The sequence below is a fragment of the Panthera leo genome, chromosome A2 (assembly GCF_018350215.1).
Source record: "Panthera leo isolate Ple1 chromosome A2, P.leo_Ple1_pat1.1, whole genome shotgun sequence".
Lineage (NCBI taxonomy): Eukaryota > Metazoa > Chordata > Mammalia > Carnivora > Felidae > Panthera > Panthera leo.
The window spans coordinates 69,929,671-69,955,487 of NC_056680.1; the positions used below are offsets into that span (position 1 = coordinate 69,929,671).

General features: G+C 43.4%; 1 protein-coding gene across 1 annotated transcript in view; it reads right to left on the reverse strand.

The window, feature by feature from the left end:
• HECW1 (HECT, C2 and WW domain containing E3 ubiquitin protein ligase 1) overlaps nucleotides 1-25,817 on the reverse strand; it is a 401,044-nt gene that overhangs the window by 210,296 nt on the left and 164,931 nt on the right. The window contains exon 7 of the mRNA XM_042914353.1: nucleotides 17,446-17,553. Within this exon, the coding sequence (XP_042770287.1) occupies nucleotides 17,446-17,553 (108 nt within the window). The remainder of the gene's footprint in view (nucleotides 1-17,445; nucleotides 17,554-25,817) is intronic.

The following is a 25,817-nucleotide window of genomic DNA, read 5'->3' on the forward strand; positions in this document are numbered from 1 at the left end:
TCAAATAGTGACTTTATTATTGAAAAATAGAAAAGCTGCAATTAAGAATTCAATGTATTGGCTTAGCAGCATAGCAAATACAGCAGGAAAAGGGTCAGTACGATGCATTCATAGAATACATCTAGAGTGAAGGAAGAGAAAAAAGAATGATAAATACAGAGGAGAGAATAAGGGACATATGGGACAATGGAATAGCTGGGTTCCAGAGAATGGGGAAGAGGCTTTTAAGGAGATGATAATAGTTAGCCATCCAGCCTCAAGATCAAAATGAGAATCACTCATAAGAACATCATAGTTCAACTGCTAAAAATGAAAGAAAAAGGGGAAAGTCTTAAAAGCATCAGAAGGAAAGAAAACCCCATGTTATTTTCAAAGGAATGACAGAGACAAACAGATGACTTTTTGGAAGACAGAGAAATGACATTCTTACGTGCTACAGAAAATAACAGCTAACCTAGAATTTCATACAACTATGAAATTATTCTTCAAAAGTCAAAGTCAAATAGTGATGTTTTCAGACAAGCAAAAACTGAGGGATTTATCACCAGTAGGCCTGCACTAAAAGAAGTACACAAAAGAGGCTCTTTCCTTTTATTGTTTTTTTTTTTTTTTTTTTTTTTTTTTTGCGGGGGGAGAGAGTGTGCAAGTGAGTGAGGGGCAGAGAGAAAGAATCTTATGAGGGGCAGAGAAAGAGGGAGAGAAAGAGAAAGAGAGAGAGAGAGAGAGAGAGAGAGAGAGGAGCAGGGCTCACCTGAAGCAGGGCTCGAGCTCACCCAAAGCCAGGCACGAGCTCATGAACCATGAGATCATGACCTTCGCCAAAGTCAGATGCTTAACGACTGAGCCATCCAGGCAACAGCTCTTTCCTTTTAGAAGGAAAATGATCCCAGACAGAAACACAGATGTGTGGGGCTCAAGCTAAGACAGTGGCAGTAGGACCCTAGGCTGGTCTAGTGCCTCTGACACAGCTGGATAACTATCAAATCAACCTGAAGATTAACAGAACAAACTCCACAACCAGAGGGAGTGAAGAGCCAACACGGAGGAAGGTAGGAGGTGTGGAGACACAGTTTGGGACTGAAACAGACAGCGGCTGCCACAGAGGAGGGAGAGCCGTGGTTGAGGAGAAAGGCGAGAGAGAGTGGGGTACAGAGGGGAACACACAGGAGAATATTTCCCCAAAGCCATTGTCTGGGAAAGCGAGAGGGGCTGATTTTTGTGAGTTCTAGTAATCAGTGGGGCTTGAAGACTGGAGTTTTAAAGATCTGGCTTGGCTGGGAGAGCCCTGAGGGTGCTGCCCCTCTCCTACAGAGAAGGCAGGCAAGCAATTTGGGGGCATATGGGGCATGGCATGGAAACAGCAATCTGAGGAGCACCTGGGACACAGTAGGGAGATTGTTAACTCTTCTTGGAGCATATGCCTGAGAGGTAGTATTTATGGAGGCACCTCTCAGGGACAAAGGAGATGGTTGGCACCATTTCCTCCCCCTACCCCTCAGCATAGGTGCAGAGCCACCTGAGGAGGGCAGCTTGGCCCTGACACTGGCTGCCTAGCCTGCTTGCTCCAAGTCCTACGCCCCGGTGCTCTGGTGCGACTACCATTCTCAGTCAAACCTCCCTCAGTCCCAGTGCAGCTAGAGGCTCCTCCAGAAGACGAGCACAGGTCCCTGCCCACACTACATTCCTGAAGTCTTGAGTTTTAAGTCGGCAGGCTTGGCTGGGATAGTGCCCTCTGGCTGCCCAGAGGGCACTGCACTGCTCCTAGAGAAAAGGCAGGCAAAGAACTTGGGGGCAGTGTGGAAACAATGAAATGAAAAATGCCTGGGACACACAAGGGGAGATTATTCACTCTTCTTGAAGTGCTTCCCTGAGATGCCACATGCATTGAGACTCGTCTTCAAGGACTAAAGAACTGACTGGCACCATTTCTATTCCCCACTCCTCAGCATAAACACCGAGCCACCCGTGGGAGGAAGCACAGCCTCTACACTGACTGCTTCGCTGGCTTCCACTAAGTCCTACACCTCTGTGCTCTGGCAAGATTGCCCTTCTCCTGTAAGTGTACCTCAGTCCCAGCATGGTGGGTCCCTTTCCCTGAAGGCCAGCAGAAACTCCTGCCCACACCATGTCTCCTGACCAGACAGTTCTGTAGGGTCTCAGTTCCAGTAGAGGTGGTGACAGGTCTGATTTCATAAGCAGACCAAGCACACCTAGTTAAAACTTGTCACATCCTGGCCAAGGACAAAACACTGCCTACTGCAAGCAAAGAGAGCCTCTGCAGATGACCAGTCTGAAGGATAAAGCAGCCAAAATACAACAGCAGAGAGCACACAGCACATACCAGAGACATGGAATGGAATGGAATATTCCTCAGCCATAAAAAAGAATGAAATATTTCTATTTGCAAGGATGTGGATGGAGCTAGAGAATATTATGCTAAGTGAAATAAGTTGGTTAGAGAAAGACAAATACCATATAATTTCACTCATATGTGGAATTTAAGAAATAAAACAAATGATCATAGGAGACTAAAAGAGGAAAACCAAGAAACAGACTCTTAACTATAGAGAAAAACTGATGGTTACCAGAGGGTAGGTGGTGGTGGGGGGGGGGCAGGTTAAATAGGTGAAGGGGATTAAGGAGGGCACTTGTGAACAATGGCTATTGTGTGGATGTGTTGAATCACTGAATTGTATACCTGAATCTAATGTTACACTGTATGTTAACTAACTAGAATTTAAATAAAAACTAAAAAAAAAAAAAAAAAAGCATGCAAGATAAAAAACACATACACACATCAATGTATAGGAAGGAGGGAAGAGAAACAGAATGGGTTAAAATGTGAGTAAAGCTCTGCTTCTTGATTTGGGTGCTATGTACATGGATGTGTTCACTTTCTGAAAATTCATAAGCTCTTCATTTAAATTTGTGCATTTTTCTATGTTTGTGTTATGCTTCACTTAGAATTTTACCAAAACAAAGCAAAACAAAAACTGCTTAGTGGAAAATTTACAGCCTTAAGTGCATACATCTAGAAGAATAGCTAAAAACCAATGAGCTAAGCAGCCATCTCAAGAAATTAGAAGAACAACAACAAATTAAACCCAACGAAAGTAGATGGAAGGAGATCATAAAAATTACAAATAAGAGCAGAAACGAATTAAGCAGAAAACATACACAGAAGATCAAGAAAACCAAAAGCTGGCCCTTTGTAAAGATTAATAAAATTAAAAAATCCCTGGTGAGAGAGAGATAGTTAGAAAAATAGAGAATCTGAAAATGAAAAAGCAACACTTAGCTGCTGACCTTCTTTGTGTTATCTCTCCTGGGTGGAGTTGGATGAGCTGTCTCTAAGCCTCCCAGGGGGCATTCAAGTTGGAAGCAGGGATCCCAACAGATCCTCAGAGGCCAAGTGTACATGATTGGCTATGACACCACAGATTCCAGTACCTTCTGTGCCACATGTTTTTATCCCTAAATCTGGATTACTGGGGTAGGTCTCTGCATGTTAGTCCAAGTAGTGGGAAGGCTCTTGACTGGTCAGATGCTGGAGAACTGAGTTCCTTAGGATTGAGGTAGGGCACGTAAATCAGAAGGACTGACAGACTGAAAGTTCCAGAAAGTAGAAAGTACAGCTCCTGGCATAAAGGGAAAGGGTCAGATGGAGACCCTTCCCTATATTCTATGCTGATTACAAATGTCTTGGGGCGCCTGGGTGGCGCAGTCGGTTAAGCGTCCGACTTCAACCAGGTCACGATCTCGCGGTCCGTGAGTTCGAGCCCCGCGTCAGGCTCTGGGCTGATGGCTCGGAGCCTGGAGCCTGTTTCCGATTCTGTGTCTCCCTCTCTCTCTGCCCCTCCCCCGTTCATGCTCTGTCTCTCTCTGTCCCAAAAATAAATAAAAAACATTGAAAAAAAAATTAAAAAAAAAAAAACAAATGTCTTAAGCCAGGTCTTGACCTGCTGGAGTGTGTTCTAGAGGTCTTTCAGGGCAGCATGTACTTTTTCTCAGGTATTAACCAACTTTTTCCAGATTGGTGGTGCCATGAAGTACAAGGATATATTAGGAAGAGGTTTAAATGTGTGAAGGGCAGTGTTGAAAGTGTGTGGGTACAGGAGGGAAGCAATCTCAGCCTGACGTTTAAAATGAACTGCTCTGATCAGTAAGAGAATTTTGAATATTGACTTATGAAACTAGATCAAGGTAAGAACCACAAACAAGTGTCAGGGGCCTATTTCAGAAGACCTGAGTGACAAATAGCTTTTATGACATTGGAGTGTGAGTAATGCACTACCACAGTAAAGCAGGTCAGAGCTTCATACCTATGGCTATTCAGGAGGTTAGGAGGGTAGTCTAATCCTTTAGGCTAACAGGGTATATCTTTGACCATGCACAGATCTTAGGGATGGTAGTATGAGGCAGTGTAATTTCTGATACATGGTCACCAGACATTCCTGTGGCTATATGTAACAGGACTGATGCATTACCAGCTCCAGAGACACAGCTCACAGAAACCTACCAAAATGGGTCTCTTGGAATCATATAACACAGACAATCACGTTTTAATCTTGTGAATAGGCTGCACGACAAGGTAGACTCCTCAGAGGTGGGCTTCTCTGGTAAGAAGTACAGGAATCCACCCTAGTAGAAAATGTTGCTCTGTCCCTAGTAGAAAATGTTTCCCCTCAGGGTGCCTCTCTTCTCCCTTTACCCAATTTCCCCTTGGGTTCTAGGAGACATTAAGCTTTCTCGCAATTTGATGCTCAGTCAGGACTAACGTGGTCGGCTGCAGATGGGACCACAGTTTTCTGTGGGGAGACTTTTGCAGGCCAGGAATACTCAGACCTGCAGTTCCGGCCCAGGAAAGCCCACCCACCAGTCTGGCTCCCTGGCACACAGGACGTGGTAGCTCAAAGCACATATAGACATGCCAGGCCATCTGGCATGCTGCATATTGAATTTGCTGCTTTTCCCAGGTGCAGTTGATTCTGAAACCTAGGATACAGCAAATGAATGCTGGGTCCCTTTTAGGGACCTCTGACATAAAAAAAAAAAAAAAAAGCAGCCTTACAGCAAGCAAATTCCTGAGAAAGGAACAATGCACTCCACTGGTGTCGGATTTCATGAAAAAAAAAAAATATTTTCAGCTTTGGAATTTACTGGAATTGTTGCCACTTGAGGAAAAACTCATTTCTGAGTTGGAAGCTTTGATCTTCACTATACAGCTGAGTTGGAGAGGCCATCCAGAAAGAAAGTCTACAGACACTGTGTGGTATGATGGTGCAGGTTAGAGTCACAGCCATTAGAGAAAAAAAGTGATGAATGAGGCACACATGCCATCCCATAAAACACAGAAATATTAACCTGGCTAGTAGCACAAGCCTTTACTGGGATGGCAGAGCCCTGCGTTCCACCAGACCGGCATGTGCAAGGCACTTGGCTGAACTGGAAATTTCAGCATCTTTTTCAGGGTAGGCTCAGAGATGAGTCTATACCAGATGACCAAGAACTGTCCTAGAGGAAAGTGTGTGGAGGTGGGAGGGGTGACAGAAGATTCTCGAACACACCAAGGTCAGACTCTTGCTTGTGTCAGAGGTGGTCAAGCAAGAGGGGCATGCGTCTTACAAACGGTCCTAATTTGATATAAACATCCCAATAACTATCCTGTCACTTCTACACTTTCTCCAGGTGGCGGGAAACACAGGCTTTATGAAATTCTTACTATCTTGCATCTGGTTTAGCTTCTTGCCCGCTGCAGCTTGGAGCTGCCTATAAGCTTCGCATCATTCTCTTGCGTCTCATACAAAGAGTTTTAGGACACTCTGATCCTTTAGTTGAGTTCCGGATTCTCTGGCTCCTTTCCAGCCTTGGTGGGATGGGGACAGAAGCAGCCTCACGCGCAAAGGACCTTCTTCCTGCTCCTCTTCACTCGGTCGCCGACAGAGGGCGCTGCAGGGGCTGAGCGCAGGGACCCCAAGGGCCCCCTGGGCTGAGCCGGTGATGGAGACAACTGGGGACCCTCATGAGACCCCAGGAGCCGAATCCTCTATCAGAGTCCATCTCTTGTAAAAATTTGCTTTGTGCAGTTGCTTATGAGGTCACTTAGTTTGTGTCAAGTATCCAGAGCTTCCATTTAACTGGTTGTGATGTTTTAATGTTCATTTTTTGTATTGAGTTTGCCCAAAATGTATTTTATTCAATTTGAGAACTACCTGTGATTAGGCTGGCAGTACAAAGGGTGCAGTCTCGTGATAAATTATTTTGACTATTGTTTATTTTCCATGTTCCATTACCCTTTTTGCCTTTTTGCCCTTCTATTACTGTTTTTTTTTTTTAATGTAATCTACTCTTCCCCTTCAAAAAAATACTTTGTATTATTTATATTGTTATTATTTCATCTATTCCTTTGTTAAAGGGTCAGCTGGGCCTTAAAGGTTTAGTGTTCACTAGAAACTCATGTCCTCTGTTATGGAAAACCCACACTGTAAAATAAGGCTCTTTTATTCTAGGGTAACTATTAATGGAGAGAGAGAGAGAGAGAGAGAGAGAGAGAGAGAGAGGTTTTAAATATAAGGAATAGAAGTCTCATGAAAGGCTTTGAATATATAGGTTCAAATTTCTAGATTTTGTATAAAAATAGCAGTGTTTCATAGATGCCATTCTCTAGTAGACAGTGTGATATTTATAACTGTATTTTCTCCAAGATATGAGAGGCATAATGACACAGATCATCTCTTAGAAGATGAGTTCTCTGGTTTGGATTTTAAGGATTTTAAGGAGAGATTGGAGCTCATTCTGGTGAAGTTGAAAGAAACTCAATTAGCTCCTTCCTCCTTTCTGCTTTTCGTCTGCCATCTTCTCTCAGGTAACAGCTGGCAGTAGCAACGTGGGTCTGAATGTGGCCCAGTACCTGCAAACTCTGGTTTTGCTTGGAAAGAGGGAAACAAGGCTGAATTAGCAGCTGCCACAATGGACAAGGTGTTTGTATTTTCTAGACTTTGTGGGTGTTCGTGGGTTTTGCAGTATTCTTGGGTACCATATCAACTCTGGAATTTTGGGAAGGTGGGATGCATGAGATACTGAGGTCTGGATTAATGAGAAATTGTGAGGACTTAGTGCTATTTATATAGTATATGAACTCTGAACTCTTTTTTGGCTGTACAAAGCCCATGTGGACAACATCGCTGGCATCATTCAAAAATGGCCTTGGAGTTGACTTGGAAGAGACCTGTCTTGGCTGATGACAGCAACTCCTGGGAGTGACCTCTGAACTGGCCCCAGGTAGGTCCAAGGGAGCAGTGACAAGTGTCTAGGGAGGCACACATGGTGTTCAGGCAGGCTTCCCTTACTTCTGTGGGTCTCTGTCCTCACCAAGAACACTACCTACAATTGTGCCTGACCGTAGACTCAGCTGAAAGTCTCAATGGGTCAAAAGGAAGCAGTGTAAGTTGGGGATGAGGTGGAAAAGGGAAAGTTCTCCCTTCCTATTGCTTGTCTAGCATCAGCTTCTAACTAATCAAAGGAGGAACTGCTAATCACTAAACTGGTTGGTCAGATTCCCAGTGTGGACTGAGCCATGTTTATTGGAGAGCAGAATAACTCTTCTTTAAAAGGTGGGGGGCACCTGGGTGGCTCAGTTGGTTAAGCCTCTGGCTCTTGATTTTGGCTTAGGTTATGATTTTACAGTTCATGGGATTGAGTCTGGCTCTGTGCTGACAGTGTGGAGCCTGCTTGAGATTCTCTCTCTTCCTCTCTCTCTCTCTCTGCCCCTCCCCCGCTCTCACCCTCTCCCTTTCTCTCTCTCTCAAAATAAATAAGTATTTTAAAAAATTTTTTTAAATTAAAAAATGAAAGGCTGTACCTCTCTGCCCCCTCCTTATTCCAAGAAGTTGGACATATCTGTACGCTGTATTCCGTTTTTGTGGTGCCCACTTGCCATATGTGTCTGACCAGGGACCACTTGGTTCTCTCCCTCACCCATATTTCCCTGTTTCTTCCTCTAGATGGCTCAGAGGCCACTTGTGGGAAAGATAAGACATAACAGTTGTTGTCCTTGAGCATGAGTCTCTTGCTTTCTACACAGGAGTTCTGAGCACTAGCTTAAGTAATTCATTAATTAATTGAATAAATATTTATTAGGCCCCTCTTAGGGAGATGCTACTAGTGATAAAAAAAATCTCTAAAAATATTATCTCGTGTTGAACTTATGGGTGATTTTTACTTTGATCTTTTCTTCAAATTTTCTGTAGGGAATCAGTAAACTTTAAAAATGCATATACAAATGAGATTCATACACACATAACAACTATATTGAAATGGAGAAGATTCTGGGTTTATGTGTGGGGAAGTAACTGACATCTTGGATAGCATCTGTCTTCTAATTTGAACTTTCTCTGTAGCTTTTTATGGTGGAGCTTACTGAACCCCTCACTCAGAATCATATGGATAGGAGGAAGGCCATATGTTAATCACTTCTACTTTCCTTCCTCTGGTCAAGGACTTACTATCCCAGTGACATCTGGGTCCCCATTTTGATGCCCAAATAATCCCCTGCCAGTCACTCTGGGAGGTAAGCCCCCAGCGCTGACTCCAACTTCAAAGTTCCATCCAGTGTATTGCCTGGATATGATACCTGGATGTAATACCCCACCCCCCATGGGACCAGAACCCTGCACTGAATCTCCATCCTCCTGGTGGTGGCCCTTCTGGCCTACTTTGATCTTATCAGGACATCACGGGAGTGAAAAGAGCAGGCTCCAAGGTCACACTGCCAAGGTCTGACGGGTCCCACCCTGTGAATAGTGGAGCAGCTGCATTTTTCCTGCACCTCAGATTCCTTATCAACAAAAAGGGAAAGTATTATCTGCCACCTAGGGTTCTCATGAAGGTTAAATGGGACAATACATGTTAGGGTGCTCAGCATGTGCTTGGCACATCAGGAGAGCTCAGAGATCTTCAGTTCTGCTATTACTATTATTACTCCTCTATTCAGGACATCAGTCTTTCCCCAAATGGCAGTTCAGGGATCAGATCTTATGAGCCAGGCTCAGGTCCCCAGGGACAAGCACAGGCCACCGTCCGTGGGATGGCTGCAGCCGCCTTCATTCCCATCTGCTATATCTGTCTAATTGGACATCACGGTAATCAGCTGGGCATGCCCTTCAGACATGGCCTCACCCACCTGGCTGCAAGTCCAGACACAGCGTCCTAGTTAGGTCAGGTTCCCTTGTCTGCCCTACATATTCTCCTGCCAAACGCGGTGTCTCTCTGCTTTGTCCCACACCGGCCTTTAGGAGAAAGCTATCACGCCCCATCTCATGGACATTAAAATGGGCAGAATACTTCCTCCTTCTCTTGTTGAAGCACTGTCCAGAGGCAGGGGTATGGAGAATCTCAGCAGCCCTGCTTGTTTCTAGCTCCCTGTGTCTATGGCATGGAGAGAAAGAGACTCATTTTGTGTACAGAGTGGCTTTGAGAGGGACCAAGAGAGTCTTTTTTGTAGAGTGGTAATTTTGCTCCACCACACCTATACAGGTGAAAATCACTCCTGAGTCTTTCCAGTTTCTTCTTATATCCCTTCGGTAGGAAAGGGGTGCTATAAGGTGGTCAGCACACACGTCTTGACCCCAAGTCCTGTCCCTATCCTGCCCCACCACACTTCCAGTCTCCTGGTCCCTAGCAGGTCAAGGACTTCCAGGAAAGTCTGGGCTCTTAACTTTCTCTGCATCCAGTGCCTTCTGACTGCTTATGGGCCCTGGTCCATCGAACATCCAACATCCCCTACCTCTTCCCTGGGGCTGATGAGCACAAGCAGGTGAGGCTGGTTCATACCCCAGCTGTACCACACACACTACCATGTCTGTTTTCTCCTCAGAAACAATGGTGCTGGCACCCTCCTCATGGTGCTGTCATCAGCATAATAGGGTGTAAAAAAGTGGACACGACTGGGTACTAAATCAATGAGAGCTCTTATGTTATGGCTCCTTCCCCTCATTCTGTACACATGTTCAAGCCCGTCTCAGTCCTATTCCCCATGCTTCCACCTCAGAGTCTCTCAAAGCCTCCTCACTGGAGGAACGCCAGGACACTTCGCTCTCCTCTGTCAGTGCAGATGTACCAGAGGGCCACCACCATTCCAGTGTGCCCAGGATGGACAGGTTTCCTGGGACTGGAAACTTTCAAAGCCAAAACCAGGATCGCTCTGAGCAAGGCAGGATATGAACTGTTCACCCTACTCTTTCTCATCAGCTTGTTGAATTTTCTTTTTAAGATAACCACCACGGCCCCCATATGGCAACTGTGCATAGATGCATTCCAGACCATGTCTCCCGTGACCGCTCCATTGGCACTCACCAGGTTGTGTTGACGATGCCTCTCTGATAGGTTCTCCTCCCTGACTCCCACGGCCCCACTCTTTCCATTTCTCTGGTGCTATGGCAACTCTTGCTACGTAACGAAGGAATCAAAAACTTAACTTAAAACAGTACTATATTGTGATCTCTCAAGGTTCTGTGAGGTGACTGGGTCCAGCTGGACAGCTCTCCCTTGGGGGTCTCACATGCTGTTGCCATGGATAACAGCCGGGCTGCACCCCACCGTCCCTTGGATGGGGACAGCTGGAGCAGCTGAGCTGGTGAACCATCTCTCTATGCAACCTTTCACGTGGCCACCAGGGTTTCTTACAGCACTGCTGTCTCATGGTTCTAAGAGTGAGTATTCTAAAGGGTAGGAAGTGGAAGCTACCAGAGTCTCTTAAAGCCTGGGCCTGGAAGTTGGCACAGCATCACTTCAGCACGGAAACTCTCATGGGAGAGGAGACATGGACCCCTCCTCTCAAGAGGACTGTCAAGGAATCTGTGGCCACACTTAGTCCTCCACACTTGATGATCTCTCTTCTTCCCCCTCCTCCTCTTCCTCTCCTCCTTCTGTCAGGAATCTGTCTTAACTCTCACCTATCCCCGCCTGCCCACTCCCCATGCCTTCATGCCTTTGTAGGTGCTGTCCCTTTCCTGAAATGACCTCTCTACACTTGACCCCCAACACAGCCCTTCCCACTGGCCCAGTCTGCCTATGAGCTCCTCTTATGTATGGGGATGATTAACTCTGTGCCCCAAAGCTGGGTTGGGTGCTCCTCCGTCTTCACTGATATGGGACACTATAAGAGGTATGTGCTAGTCTCCTGTACTAGAATGCAAGAGCCTTGGCAGGGACCAAGCCTCTACCTCTAGATCTGAGGTCCTGAAGACTAGTACAGTCCAAGAGGCCTCCAGCACTATAGGGTTAAGAGAGGCAGGTGAATCTGTATGTTCTTTTACTGACATGGTGACTCATCCAGAAAGGTCCCAGTCTGTGATAATAGGGCCTGACCATTTATTTGTGTTGATGAAGAGCTTTCATGTCATTGGGAGAATCTGACACATATCCAACTAGAAGTCAGCACTATCTGTATTGCTGCAAATCTGAATTGACTGGTTATATCTTTCTGTTTTCTGTAATAATGCTGAGTCACTCTTTGTATGGTCTGTTATTTAATCTGATAGACTAACACTTCTGTGGACTGAAGATCAATTTTGCTGCCCCTGATGTAATGGAATATTCGACATGGTAAGAAGTGATTGCACCCAACACTTTGGCTTCTCACATTGGGTAGACTGGGGGCAAGCCGGCTGTGTGTGTCTCCTTACTTGTATGTCCTGTTTTCCCACCTGGACCCCTGCCCTTCCACTGCCACAGTCCCATCGTTTTATTGGCCCTGTTCGGCCAGAACCACTGCACACTTAGATTGGCTTGGCAGCCAAGATGGTATGATTATGTGAATATCTCCAACCATTTCACTCTGGTCTATTGAAGAGTGAGTGATTGTGTCTTTGGTGACGTGGGTTCCTTTCTCCACCACTCCCAGAGATTTATCTCCAGAACGATCACTTTTAGGCTTCTAAAGCAAAATGTGAAGGAAAAAAGGAAGGGAAGAAGAGCACCTTGAGTGTGAGCTACAACCAGGAGTACGTTTATGGAGAAGTTTAGGTGGAAGGAAAACCAGGGGAATTGTGTGGTGACAGAGAAAAATGAATTTTAGGAGTATTGCTGTGAACTATCCATTTTTTTCCTCAATCTTGAAGAAATATAAGTAAGAACATAAGCAGTATGTTATAGAGTACAATGCTGACCATGATTTCCCTTTGGGACAGTATTAAACTGGATGAACAATGGAGATAGTCATGGTGTCCCAGGAATTATGGATTATTCCTATAATCCTATGGATAATTATTGGGAATTATTATAGAATTATTCCTATAATCCTATGGATAATTATAATCCTATGGATAATAATTCCTATGGATTATTATTATAAGATGACATAATAATATTAATGTCCACTATCTTGCAAATATTTCTATGGAGCCATTCTTGTTCCTCACAGAAAACCTGTGAAGCAGCATGAGTACCGGGGTTATGTTTAGTCTCCCCAAGTAGACTTGAGACTTCCTGAGGGCTTGAAGTCTATGGCTCAAATGTTTACTGTAGTACAGATGGAGACACCTCCTTGGAAATCACAAAACAGTGATTGAAAATGGCAGCCTGCAGTGCAGTTCTCAGCCATACTGGTTCCAACAGCAGAGCAGTGCTGGTGAAAATATGCTCAGGTTCAAATAAAAGGCTGTAACAATGTGTCACCTGAACCAACTTGATTGTCCACCTGATGAGACCCCTGTGTCTAATCATGGATCTGGGTGGCCTCCTGGCTCCAGGAGGACTGGCCCTTGCTCTTGCTGCATTACTGGAGAGGAGAAAGCTGTGCCAGAAATGCTAATGAGGGGAAGCCAGCTGGTTCTCCTGCAGCCCTACTTTTCCTCCAGTGCTTTCGGTCTTCAACTCTAGCTGCAAAGCATTTCTCACAGAAAACTCTCCGAATAAAGCCACTCAGTTCACACAGTTGTCACCATGACACCCCCTTGTCCATTCCCTGAGGAGAAATGCCAAGTGCAATGTGCACTGCTGATCTGACTCCCTTTCCGAGTGGCACCGCAATCCCTAACTCAAAGCCTTCTTCTTACACAGCGGATCTGGTTACACCAGACACACCTGGCCTTCACTGGGTGAATCACCCATCCTTATGGGGCTGCACTGGGGGCAGTACACATTAACTTCATTGTACAGATGAAGAGACAGAGCGGGCCACACCGGGGTTGATGTTGAGCCCACCTGTCTCTCACTGGGAAGCCCCTTGCTCAAGTGTGGACTGAGAGGCAAATGCTGACCCCTCCCACCTGTGTAAATTTCGCCTCACCAGGCTCAATGGGTGTCATTAAAAACTAGGTGCTTAGATTTGGTGTTAAGTATAATCAGGGGCCACTGTGTGCTTTTTAACTTTGGGAGGATGGATGGAAAAGGATCTTGGGAATGTGCTAATGTTTGACGGACATTCTGACAAACGCAGGATGATAGAATCAAAGCGGGCAGTAGTCAGGGAGTGATTCTGGAAATGAGGACACAGTAGGGAAGGATCCAATGTGGGAGCAGGGCAGGACCAGTGACCTGAGCAGGGGCAGGAAACCAAGGCAAGGCAGAGCAGTTAAAGGACTGTGGATTTCTGGTTGGCATCCAGACAGCTGTGAGAAGGCAGAGCTCCTGACCGTGATAACAGGACACAACACAAAAGTGGGTGGAGAAAGGAGATCCCTTCGGGAGAAACTCTTTTTGGCTGTAATTAGTGGTGGCAGCAGGCACATTTTTCTTCCTGCTACCGATGGGGAGCAACAATGAACAGGGAGCTACATGGAACAGATTTGGGCCAAGGATCAACACAAAGATGCCTTCCCTGTAGAATCATCACCCTTGTCATTGCTTCTGGGCAACATAAGCCCCAATTTTGAAGGAGTTCTGATAGGAGCACACGATCAGCAAGGACTGTGGTGACTCCTGAGGATTAAGCCTAGCCTGCTCTAAGCCTGACTACACATATTAAAAAATAGTAATGGAGTTACTATAATGATACGGCATTTTAAGATTTGATCAGGATGAGTAAAGCTGAAACTTCACTAGTTCTTTCTTTTGTCCGTGTTAAAATTTGCATCTTTTTGCAGTTCTCATATTACAGCAATTATTAGTATAGTCAAACCGCCAGGGGCCCACTAGGGAAAAGTTATGCCAGAGAAAAGGAAACAATTCAGGTTTTATTTCTTTTGTGTTTTATCATGCATGTAATTCCTTAAAGAGTGCAGAAAATAATCTGTTTTGAATGTTCCTAATTTGGAAGTACGTTCAAAATCCGATTTAGCCAGACCTTAAAAAAAATTGTATAAATCAACAGCAATTACCTAATTCTAAATTGAATCATAACCCTGAAGAAATGTACTGTTAGAACATTATAGACTCCAAGTAATCAGTGATGTATCTCTACTCTTATAAAAGGAAATAATAAAAGGAAAAAATAAAGACAAAAACGGAAAATAAAAATGAAATAACAACCCCATTTATTTTATTACTTTAATTTAACCCTCAGATAGAAAGAATGACCTCCTGTTGTATTTCAACATTTAAAATCTGGCCTATGTGCAAAGTTTGTAAAATAATTTTTAATTTTGAGAAGATATAATTTACCAATTAGATTAATGTGTTTATTACTATTTAGAGACTTCAAGAGTCTTATTTCTATTAACGTCAAAAACTTCTGTAAACTTCTGGTTAATGGACTGTGTTCTGCATTTTTATTATAGCAAGAGGACCTTTGATACTTTGCTGCATTAATGAAAGATAGTGATATTAGAACATTTTGTACATCCAATCTCTTCCTGTTTGTTAATTTGGCACTTTTTCAATCATACATTTTTGAAAATATAAGTGATTTCACATTAAAATATAAATTCACACAGCATATTTATAGTTTTAATGCATTCAGACTCCTAAAGCTATAGTCCATCACAGCATTTTAATTTATTTGATTTATATGTGTGCCCTGAGCTAATATTCTAATCATTTTTAAACTCAATTAATCTTTTTCTGGATACATTTTTAGTTTTTGACAAATTATATTACATTTGTACAAAATCTTACATTCTTTGTATATTGAGCACTGTTTTGATGTATTTGCAAAATGTAAATATCCGCCTTCTCAATTTCATCCATTTGTCTAAAACACTGAGATATTGCTAGTCCAACAGGGATACTGCAGAGTGAGATTGTCTCAGTTTTGCACCAGAACACTTATAAAATTCCATTTTTCTAAAGTGTTCGATTTTTAGTTATTTTGAATATGACGTGGCAAACCATTTGTTTACTATAGAACATTGCTACTTAACCAAGTTTGAATACACTTGCACTCAGTTATGGCAATATATTTTGTAATTTACAGAGCTGCTTTTATATTATAATATCTTCTAGTGGTATTTAAAGTGTTTCTTCATGAAGACAATTATATGATATGGCTTGTTATTTGAGACGAATATACAAAAAATATTCTATATGTCACAGAAATCTTGGAAATCTTGAAAAGAACTTCTTTGGAAAGAATGGCACTATTGCTAGATTACTTTATACACAGACTCATCTTTTTTACGTTAGCTCATAAGATTTCACATTATCCTTAGTACTTATTTCCTTGACTCTAAAAAGACAAAAACTTGTAAGCTGTGCTCATTCCTGCACCATTTTGAGCTGAGACTATATTTTGACCCTAAATGGTGTCGATTTCCCAATTAGTTGGAACTCCAAAGAAGGAAACAGGTGTGTAGTAAAGAAGTCCTTTCCTACCAAACTTCCAATGTAGATCAGATCAGGGCATATAGTCAGTTATTGTGTTTAATATTCATTGCTAATGCAAGTTTTTACCTTTTTTGTTCTTTCTGGCATTTGGGAAGTCATATTAAGTACTACTAGCTGGAACCTGTCTTTGTCCCCAAATCAAGCCCACCTATGTCCTTTATGATAAACGATGCTATTTTCGGGATGGGGAAGATACTGGCATGACTTGGGCAAAGGGGGCATGCTGGGGAGGGTGGAGAAATAGGGTTGAGGGATGAGGGTGGGTTTTGTTGGGGCTTGGCAACAAGGCAGAGAGGTTTCAGCTGATGTAGTCAGAAAGCAGAGCCATGAGGCTTTTGAGCAGATAGTATCAGAGTTGAATATAAAGGCATTTTGTCTGGTATCAGAATCAGAATGGATTAGGAGGAGAAAAGCTAGAGACAGGGAGATAAATACTAAGGAAAAGGGAATCTCTTGTTGGGAACTTCATTATGACTAAACCAAAGTCAAGGGCCCAACCACATCTCATAAAATCATGTCCCCTCTACATCTGATAGTATCAATCTCCTATCTACATATGTTTGCCAATAAAAAAGGGGGGCATTTGTGTCATTTCTAGGAGCAGAGACACCAAAAGCTTCTAAAGTGCAGACACCAGACCTTTCATCTTCAAATCTCTGGTTTTTGGAATATAGTAGGTCTTACAAAATGCTTACTAAGTGAACAAATGGAAATGAGAGTAAATAAAAATGGGAGCAAAATATGCTAGAGCCTGTAGTTTTTCCTGAACAAGTCAAATGATTATAGACTTTAGTTTCCTGGCCATGTATCCTTTCCTCTGAGAACTGGACAGTTGGAACAAGGGACTATTCCATCATTACCTTTCAAAAGTGACATACTGACTGAATCCCTGCTATGGACCAGAAGATGCAGGAGGGATTTGTACATTTAGCACTCTCCCATACCCAAGTGGGAAGGGAAGAACTTGCAGATAAGGGTATTCTGTGCATTCCTTCAGTTGGTAAACATGAGGCCCACATAGATATTTCCTTGTGCAATGGGAAATGCACCAGTATGGGGATTTTTGAAAAGAATCCTTCCTTACCTACAAAAATGACTTATTTTCAAAGATAGCATAAAATTTTAGGAAATATCTCAGTAAAATACATGATGACAAGTTTATACACCCAGAGATATCAGTAGATCAGGAATCAAAGAAACAGGTCAGTAGTAGTAACGTATCACCTCCATCCTGGGGAATTATGGCCAGAGCCAAAAATCAGGGTGAAGTGTGGAATATCCCCAATATTCTGGGGCCATGATCAGGGAGTCTTGAAGAACTGGCTCAAGCAAAGCCAACACTGCACTACAGGATACAGAAGGGGCAACTATCGCAAATTTGGAGAGCACGTGGAGGAGCACGGAGTGAAAGTTAAAAGATCTGAGCCAAAAGGTTCTGAATCCAGAGGCCTATGAATGACCATGAACCAAACATCTCTTTGAAACAAAAGGAATGGCCGTCTGGGCTGGTTTGTATGGCTGTTGCCCAAATGCTCTAAATCTCACCTTTCATTATTTTTAAGCATTTCATTAAACATATGCCTCTCTTACACAGCACATTTCTCAGGGAAGCAATGCAATAGAACGAAGGACTTGAAACAGTTGAACCCCATTGCGAGCAACAGGAATGGGAAAAGTACTCACGTTCCACAAAGTAAGAGCTGGCATCGATCTTCCAGATGATCTGGCCCCGATGAGAACCATTGACTCCACGGTTCTTATAGTCCAAAAAGTTTTCTGACAAGACCTCATCTATACTCCCATGAAAGAAAGAAAGCAGAGCAGAAAAATGTATCAGCTAACAGCATATTTAGGGAAAAGAAAGAAAGAAAAAGAGCAAAGGCTATTAATGCTATCTCTAACTCAACAGACGAAAAAGCACATGGAATCCAAATCAGCGAGCTAGAAGTATCCTCAGGTACCCTCTCGACCAACCCTTTGTAATACAGAGCAAATCCCCGCTCTGCAATACTCCTGCGATCATCTAGCTGGTTTGCAAACACTTCCACAAACAGAAAATAATTGCTTCTATGGCAGGCCATTTCATTTTTGAATAGTCTTTACGTGTGTGAAATCTGAGTGCAAAAATCTTCCTCCTAAAGCTTTCAGGAATTGGTCTCGCTTTGGGTTTGTGAATGAGGCATAAAGAAAACATTCAATCACACTTTCTGTTTGGGGCCCAGCTCTCATAGACCCCACTTTATAGCATCTCTTCTCCAGCCTGGATACCTGTCATCATCTAATACCTGGGACTCATCCATGAATTTATCCATCCATCCTTCATGCACTCATGCATTCATTTGTTCATTCAACAGATACTTATCAAGACTGAACCGTCTGTCATGCTGGGAAAAATGCAAGAGCCATGGTGTTGGGCAAACTCAATATGGTCCTTTCTGAGCTAAAGCTTTCAAACAATTGAAGATGCAGACTTTATTTTTTAAAATTTTTTTTAAACATTTATTTATTTTTGAGACAGAGAGAGACAGAGCATGAACGGGGGAGGGTCAGAGAGAGAGGGAGACATAGAATCTGAAACAGGCTCCAGGCTCTGAGCAGTCAGCACAGAGCCCGACGCGGGGCTCGAACTCAGGGACCTCGAGATCATGACCTGAGCCGAAGTCGGATACTTAACTGACTGAGCCACCCAGGCACCCTGAGGATGCAGACTTTAAACACTAAGTGAAGAAATAAAGGTATTATTACAATTTGTGATAGGGGATGGGAAGGAAAAGAACAGGGTGCTCTAACAGGGAGTTTGAAGGAGGGAGGCCACCTGGAGTTCAGGGAAGCACTGAGGGATAAGAAGCCACAAGGGTGGAGATGGAGGATGGGTGTGGAGGGGGCAGAGAGAGGCCTTGATGTGGTGTCCAGGACCTAAGATGACGGAGAGCCTCCTGCATGGAGGCACTAAGAGGAGCTTGTGGGGGACTGTGTACTTTTCCTTTCCTGCTCTTTCTCTGCTCATCACATTGCAGTTGCCAATATCCTCCTTAAAGTTGGTGTCCAGACAGGAACAGCGTTCCTGGAGAGGACTGATCTGTGAAGGAGAAGCTGACTGCCCCCTCTCTGGTTCCAGACCTCATGTTTTCAGTGAAGGCTAAGACAGGGATATGAATTTTACTTTGGTTACCTATGGGGCCCTGGCAGAAAGTAAACACTTGAGCTAGATGGGTCTGTGGCTTTGAGAATCCAGATCCACTGCAGTGACAAGACGAAAAAACAGAACTCAGGGGTTCCTGAGAGCAGGCTCCAAGTTCCAGCTCTGCCAAGAGGAGCAAGGTCATGGTTGTCCTTTTTGCAACTAAGATTGTATCTGCCTAGACTGGGAAAACAGGCAAGAAGGAGGTGAAAGGAAGGCAGGACTTGTAGCAAAGGACTCAGTTATCAAGGCTCTTTGTGCCATATACCAATGGCATCGAGTCTACATCTTCAGGTCCTCCCCTACAAAATGGGGGTGGGGTACTAATCACTGGGACCTCCTAGTGGAGGAATAAATGAGACAACTGGTCAACGTGCTTGTGCCCTCCCATGTTGACTGCACATTTTTGGCTATCTTGTCTTTGGTAAAGATAATTGGGCACAGCAACACTATCTCTGCTTCATTAATGGCAGGCACTGTATCCCCTGGAAAATCACTTGGTTGCAAAATTTGCCAGTCTTAATATTCACAGTGTGTGCTCACAGCCCTGGTTGGGTTACTAAGATGATTGCATAATATGTCTTTTACCGTAATTGCCTCATTTCTGCCAAAAAGGCATAATATTTTCCTAGCTCCCTGGGTTTTCAGTGTAGAGATTTGCCTCATTATAGCAATTCTCTAAGGAGAGGTATTTACTTGAATCTTCCACTCTGATCACCAGAATATTCATTTTAACAGTTATGATCAGGTATCCCTGTAAATAATATCTAGAAGGGATGCTCATTCATGCATTAGGTAAATGTGCAGTAAGTATCTCCTCCACTCTGGGCATTGTGCTAAACCCTGCGGACACACTGGTGAACAAGATATGGTCTATGTTCTTGGGAAGTTTCTAATAGATTTGGGGACCTATTCAAGAAAACAGGCAATTCCATTAGACTATAGTAAGTTTAAGAATAGGTTAACTATTAAGGAACCACAGCAGCACAAGGAGAACCTCAAGGAGAAAAGGATGGGATGAGTAGGTGGGAAGAATCTGCAAAGACTAATGAGGATAGCAAAATAACACACATTTTAAAGAAAACAAGATACACTTCACTGTACACATTTAAACATGACACCTTTTGGGGCGCCTGCGTGGCTCAGTCGGTTGGGCGTCCGACTTCGGCTCAGGTCATGATCTCTCAGTCCGTGAGTTCAAGCCCCGGATCGGGCTCTGTGCTGACAGCTCAGAGCCTGGAGCCTGTTTCAGATTCTGTGTCTCCCTCTCTCTCTGACCCTCCCCCATTCATGCTCTGTCTCTCTCTGTCTCAAAAATAAATAAACGTAAAAAAAAATTAAACATGACACCTTTTAAAAGACTGTCAATGGTCCTGATAAATAGCCTATTCTCTTACATTTATAATACTTCATAACACATAGCACATAAGAAAAAAGAATAGTCGATATTCCTGCCTGAACCATCTGTGCTGAGAGGTCAACTCCTTCCCCAAAGGCATTCATTGCCAATTGTTGGAAAAGTTATTGGTCTTTGCTTGGGAATTCAAGTGTATTGTGGGGGTCAGATGCAGAGAAACAGAATCACTCCAGATATTTTATGCAGAAGGGGATTCAATGCAGAGGATTGGGTTCCTAGAGAAATGGACTCCAGGCTGGGTCTCTGGGAACAGCCCCAGAATAACTGGTTCTCCAAGGCCCTGCTTCCACCTCACTCAGAGTGGCCTCATGGAAACTGCTCAGCTCAAGAACCTCATAGAGCAGCGGTGGCCAGTGGGCAGGACAGCAAGAGGCTGCTTCCCAGGCCACAGCGATTGCCTCTCCACCCACAGAGAGCAACCAGCCTGTAGCAAGATGGGTACCTGCCACCACCACATCACCCAGGAAGTGAGTGAGTGGATAGCAAGGCACTGTGGTGGACGGCTGAACTTTCCAAAGCCATGTTTGAGGCAGCCACAGGCTAACCAGTAGGAGGAGGAACCCCACAGTTTGCTGCCTCCTTCCCTGTCTTGCACAGGTGCGCCTAATGAAGGGACCAGTGTGCATCTGGGACATGGTTGCACAGGAGTCTGAGAAATACAAATTTTAGGGACAGGATTCTGCACTAGAGGAAAGCACTGGAGAAAAGAAGAGGCCTGGAATGGATGGTGGGGGCCCAGCCATGCTCTCTGCCACCCTGAGGATTGATAGGCCCTGGGCCGTCTGTCCCAAGGTTCTTTTTTTCCGTATTTTTTTGTCATAGTGGAAGTCATTTTGTGGGAGCAATGTTTGTGTGATTACAGGGATATTGACAACCCCTTGAAGCAGGAACGTTAGGCTACCTTAGCACCTATGTGAACCTAGGTAGCTTATTTAATCCCCCTGTGTCTTTGCTTCCTCACTACAATGCGGGGATAATATCAATACCAGCTTCAAAAGTCTGTTGTGAGGACTGAATGAGTGAATACAGGTACTGGTCAGAGAACATTATCAGACATCACTAGTAAGCAGATCTTACTGCTTATAGTCTGGGCTAACAATGGGGCAAAGCCCCATGAGTAATATGCAAAACCATTAATAATAACCTGAAGCAACTGCTTAGGCCAGTACTATTTTAAATTTTGTCATTACTCACTTTGTACGGAACACATAGAGATGTATTAAGTTCCTCAAAAAAGCTATTTGCTTAATGACATTTATTTTTTCTAGTGTGTAAAATCCTACCTCTTGTTCCACAGTTTATAACAAAGAAAAGATCTCTGCAGTTTGTTAAAAATTTGGATCAGAAAGTTCTAGTGAAGTTTACAGAAACAGCACACCTAAAAAACATGAAATGTACTTTTCTTGCGTTGTCATCAAAATGAAAACTGTAACTCTGCTTTCCGGACCCTAATCTGTAATAGAAAAGTATACAACAAAAAGACTATTGCTGTTGAGAAGAGAATCGACAAGTAAGCGCAGAACCAGTTAAAAAGGAGAATTGATCCACTATCTACATCTCCTAAGCCCAATAAAGAAAATGCAACCTGACTTCTGCTTCCCAGAGGAACTCACACTTTCTGATAATCAAAGGGGGGCAAAACCACTCTCGATTGAGAACCTCTGGTCTATGATTAAAAGCACTCAGCAAAAGAACAGTAAGAGAATGTTAATCTTTTAAATGTTTTTCATTTATTTTTTTTTGGGGGGGGGGGGGAGAGGGGCAGAGAGAGAGGGAGACACAGAATCTGAAGCAGGCTCCAGGCTCCAAGCTGTCAGCACAGAGCCCAACAAGGGCTTGAACTCACAAACTGAACTGTGAGATCCTGACCTGAACTGAAGTCAGACACTTAACTGACTGAGCCACCCAGGTGTCCCAATATTTTCATAATTTTAATTACACATTTATTCCATGTTTAAGCAGTTTTAATAAGGGCTGCTTCCAACAGAGTCAAAGGAATGGTTATTTTTTAAAAAACTGATAGTCCTAAAGAGGGTTTTAAGATTTTAAATATTATTTTAACATGAATGTGAGATGAAGAGGTGAAAAATACTTGAATAGATACATTCTCATTGACTTAGCATTCTAATGACTAGAGGTATTAGTTGTATCCTCCAACTTATGTATCCTAACTCAATTATACAAGACTGTTCCCTTAGTATGAGTAAGCCATGGGCATTGCTGACTCTCTAACCCTAAATATAGAACTCACAAATAATTAGGTTTTATTTGTCAAAGTCAAGTAGGCATTTTCAAATGAATAACGGCAGAACTATTTTCTGGAAATGCCGATTTCTAATAAACATGCTTCTATGTACTTATTTTTGACCAGGTGATGACCTTCTTCCCATTTACTGAACTTTAAAATCTGTTTCCATGTTCCTATTGGTTTGGTAAGAAGCTTTTGTCTATAGTGCACAGTTACAACGATTGAGTACCCATCTAAGGGTGAAGGCTAGGCTGAACGAAGCCTGGGAATTAAGGTAATTTGCTATCACACATCCAGAGAATAGAGCTCCCTGACAAGGTAGATCAAGACATGAAGTATTGATCAACGGGCAGTAAATGTGCAGTGTCTCATCAATTCTGCTCAATGATCCTGAGAAGAAAGTTATGTTTTCCCCTCTGTTTTGGAGATAAGAAACCTAGAGCTCTGATGACAGTACTTGTCTGGGGCCATACATCTGGCCAGTGGCAGGATAGAATTCTAAACGAGGTCAAGCTGTCACTGAAACCACATGATCTTTCCCCATTCTGTGTCACCAGGAGAGAGAATCCTTCGTTACTCCATATCGAGCTCATGGCCACTCATAAAGGAGGGCAACCAAATTGGATTTCACGGATAATAACGGTAATGCTACTGTCACTGTCCCATCACTGGGTTCCTGGCTAAGGACAGCACTGGTGTTGGTGAGAGGGCCACACGTGCCCGTCCACATGCAGGTGTCTCACTCTCTATGGCAGAAGAAAAGTCGTGTATTCCTGGAGCTCTAGAGGCCAGAGCTAAAAGCATCACAAACCTGGCCTCACGTGGACAGGTTGTCCACTGGCGTGGAATGATACCATACCAGATTCCACTGAGATGTTCCTATGGGCAGCATGGGGTCTGCCACCAGGCGAGGGCAGCTGTGTGGCCTTGGGAGCCACTGCATCGCCATTTCTTCAGTGGTGAAATGACAGATTAAAAGAAATCATCATCTCTAAATCTTTAGGCCTAGAATGGTGATTCGATCTTTGGCAAGACACTGCAAATCTGACAGACACGTTACTAAGGACCTACAAATTATGAACTCTTAAGGCACACAGATAATTTTGGATTTGGAAATTATTTCTGAAATGCTATGTTGCCGAAAGTGTTGGCGTTCTGCATTAAATAACTTCACAGTTATATATGTGCAGCTACTATGAGAAGAGCAAACTGTCAAGTTAAGATCCTAAGATGACGAGCTGTGTTTACTTTTGTCTCCATCAGAATGTCATGTTAACACCAGATCTTATTCATTCCTAGAGTTTTACGACATTTGATGCTGCTGACTGCCCCTTCCTTCCTCCGCCACTTTCTCTTGACTTCTGTGACGTGGTCTAAGTCTCCATCCTTCCTCCACCTCCTTTGTGAGCACCTTTCCTGTCCGTCCCTCTGACAGAGGTGTTCCGGTCCTCTTTTCTACACAATCCACAATGACTTAATTGACTCTTGGGGTGCCAGTTACCCCAAACCTCCACCCACAGCCTGGATCTAGGGCTGAGCTCCAGATCTGCCCATTCCTTCATCTTGGATGAATGTCTTTGGATTTCTCACCTTCCCCACAAAACACTCTCCTCCTCCAATGGTTCCCTGAATGAATGAATGAATGAATGAATGACAACAGGACTCACCACTGCAGGAAGGTACAGCTTCAAAGAGCTGGTTCAAAACTAGATCTGGGGCCAAAACCCTAATTGCCTAAGGTGCTAAACAAGTAACATTTCACAATGAAAGTAGGGATGGGTGGGAGGGAGACTGTGGCAAAACTAAAGGGTGCAGACCAGGCTAAATGAGGCAGTTAATGCTTAACTTTAGCAAACTAAAGCCAAGTAGAATTACAGGCTCAGTCTGCCAAATTGAAGGCTTTTGTGAAAGAAGCTAGAAATTTGGATTTCAATGTGAAATCTCTACATTTTTCAATGTTGATAACTTATCAAATTTAAAACAATGTGGACTAAAAATATGCTTGGTGGGCTGTTATTTTGCAAGCTCTGTGTTAGATTGATGGTATCCAAACAATTTTACACAAGAACTATTTTTTCAGCAAATTCAATTTTACCTAAGTCCAACTTAGCTAGTAACCATTACTTGTGTACAAATTTAAAAAACTATGTTTCTCCATCTTTACAATAATGCATATATTGTAAATACATCAGCCAAGCTGATTGCAAAGCCGTTAAGAGATCTAAAAATATTTCCCTCACAGCTAGTTAGTTAGATAAGATCCCCTTTAGTTTATCAGAAAAACAGTCCAGGTTGCAAAATACTTAGAACAATCCACTGGGTTCTGTGATATTCCATGTTAAATCAGCATTGTGTGTCAGAATGCGTAAATTGCTCCTTGCACAGACTGATGGCAGAAGGCCTGGTCTCCCTTGAACTTGGTGCCTGACTTGAGCAACTCCCCTCCCCCACCCAGCAACCACACCTCTGCTTGCCAGTTAACCAGCATAAATGCATCAATTTCTAACACACTCAATTCTATCATGTAAAATAGATCAAATACATTTTTTCATGGGATTTCAAATTTGTGAGGTCTGTTTTCTGCAGCACACAGACTTGTGTGGCCATTTTCCTCTCAACCATCACTGTTCCCAGCCTGCGGTCTGCTTGCTGTCACTGTCCACTGAAGCCCGTTACATCTTTTGAATACAAAGCAGTAAGAATGGTCAAAGAACAGGTGAAAAGAGGCACATGATTACGTTGGAAACAAAGTAGAACCCCCTCCGTAGAGATGTGTGTCCTTTGCTTGTGTATATGGTGTTGCTTTGGTGTTATAAACATACGGACTTGAAAACAGGCTTTTGATATTAACTTATTCATAATTACAAGAGCGTCTATACTTGCAAATGGTAATAACATTTGTGTTCAACCATAGCTGGCCCTTCTAACTCATGGTTTTCTTCCACTGAATAGAGATGGTAAGAGAAGCCTTAGTGAATGGGTCTCCAGTGTGTTAGAATTTGCTGTACAGGGGCGCCTGGGTTGGGTTAAGAGTCGGTTAGGAGTCCGGCTCTTGACTTCGGCTCAGGTCATGATCTCACAGTTGGTGAGTTCAAGCCCCGCATCAGGCTCTGCGCTGACAGGGAGGAGCCTGATTGGGATTCTCTATCTCTCATTCTCTCTCTGCCCCTCCCTCACTTGTGTGCTCTGTTTTTCTCTCTCTCAAAATA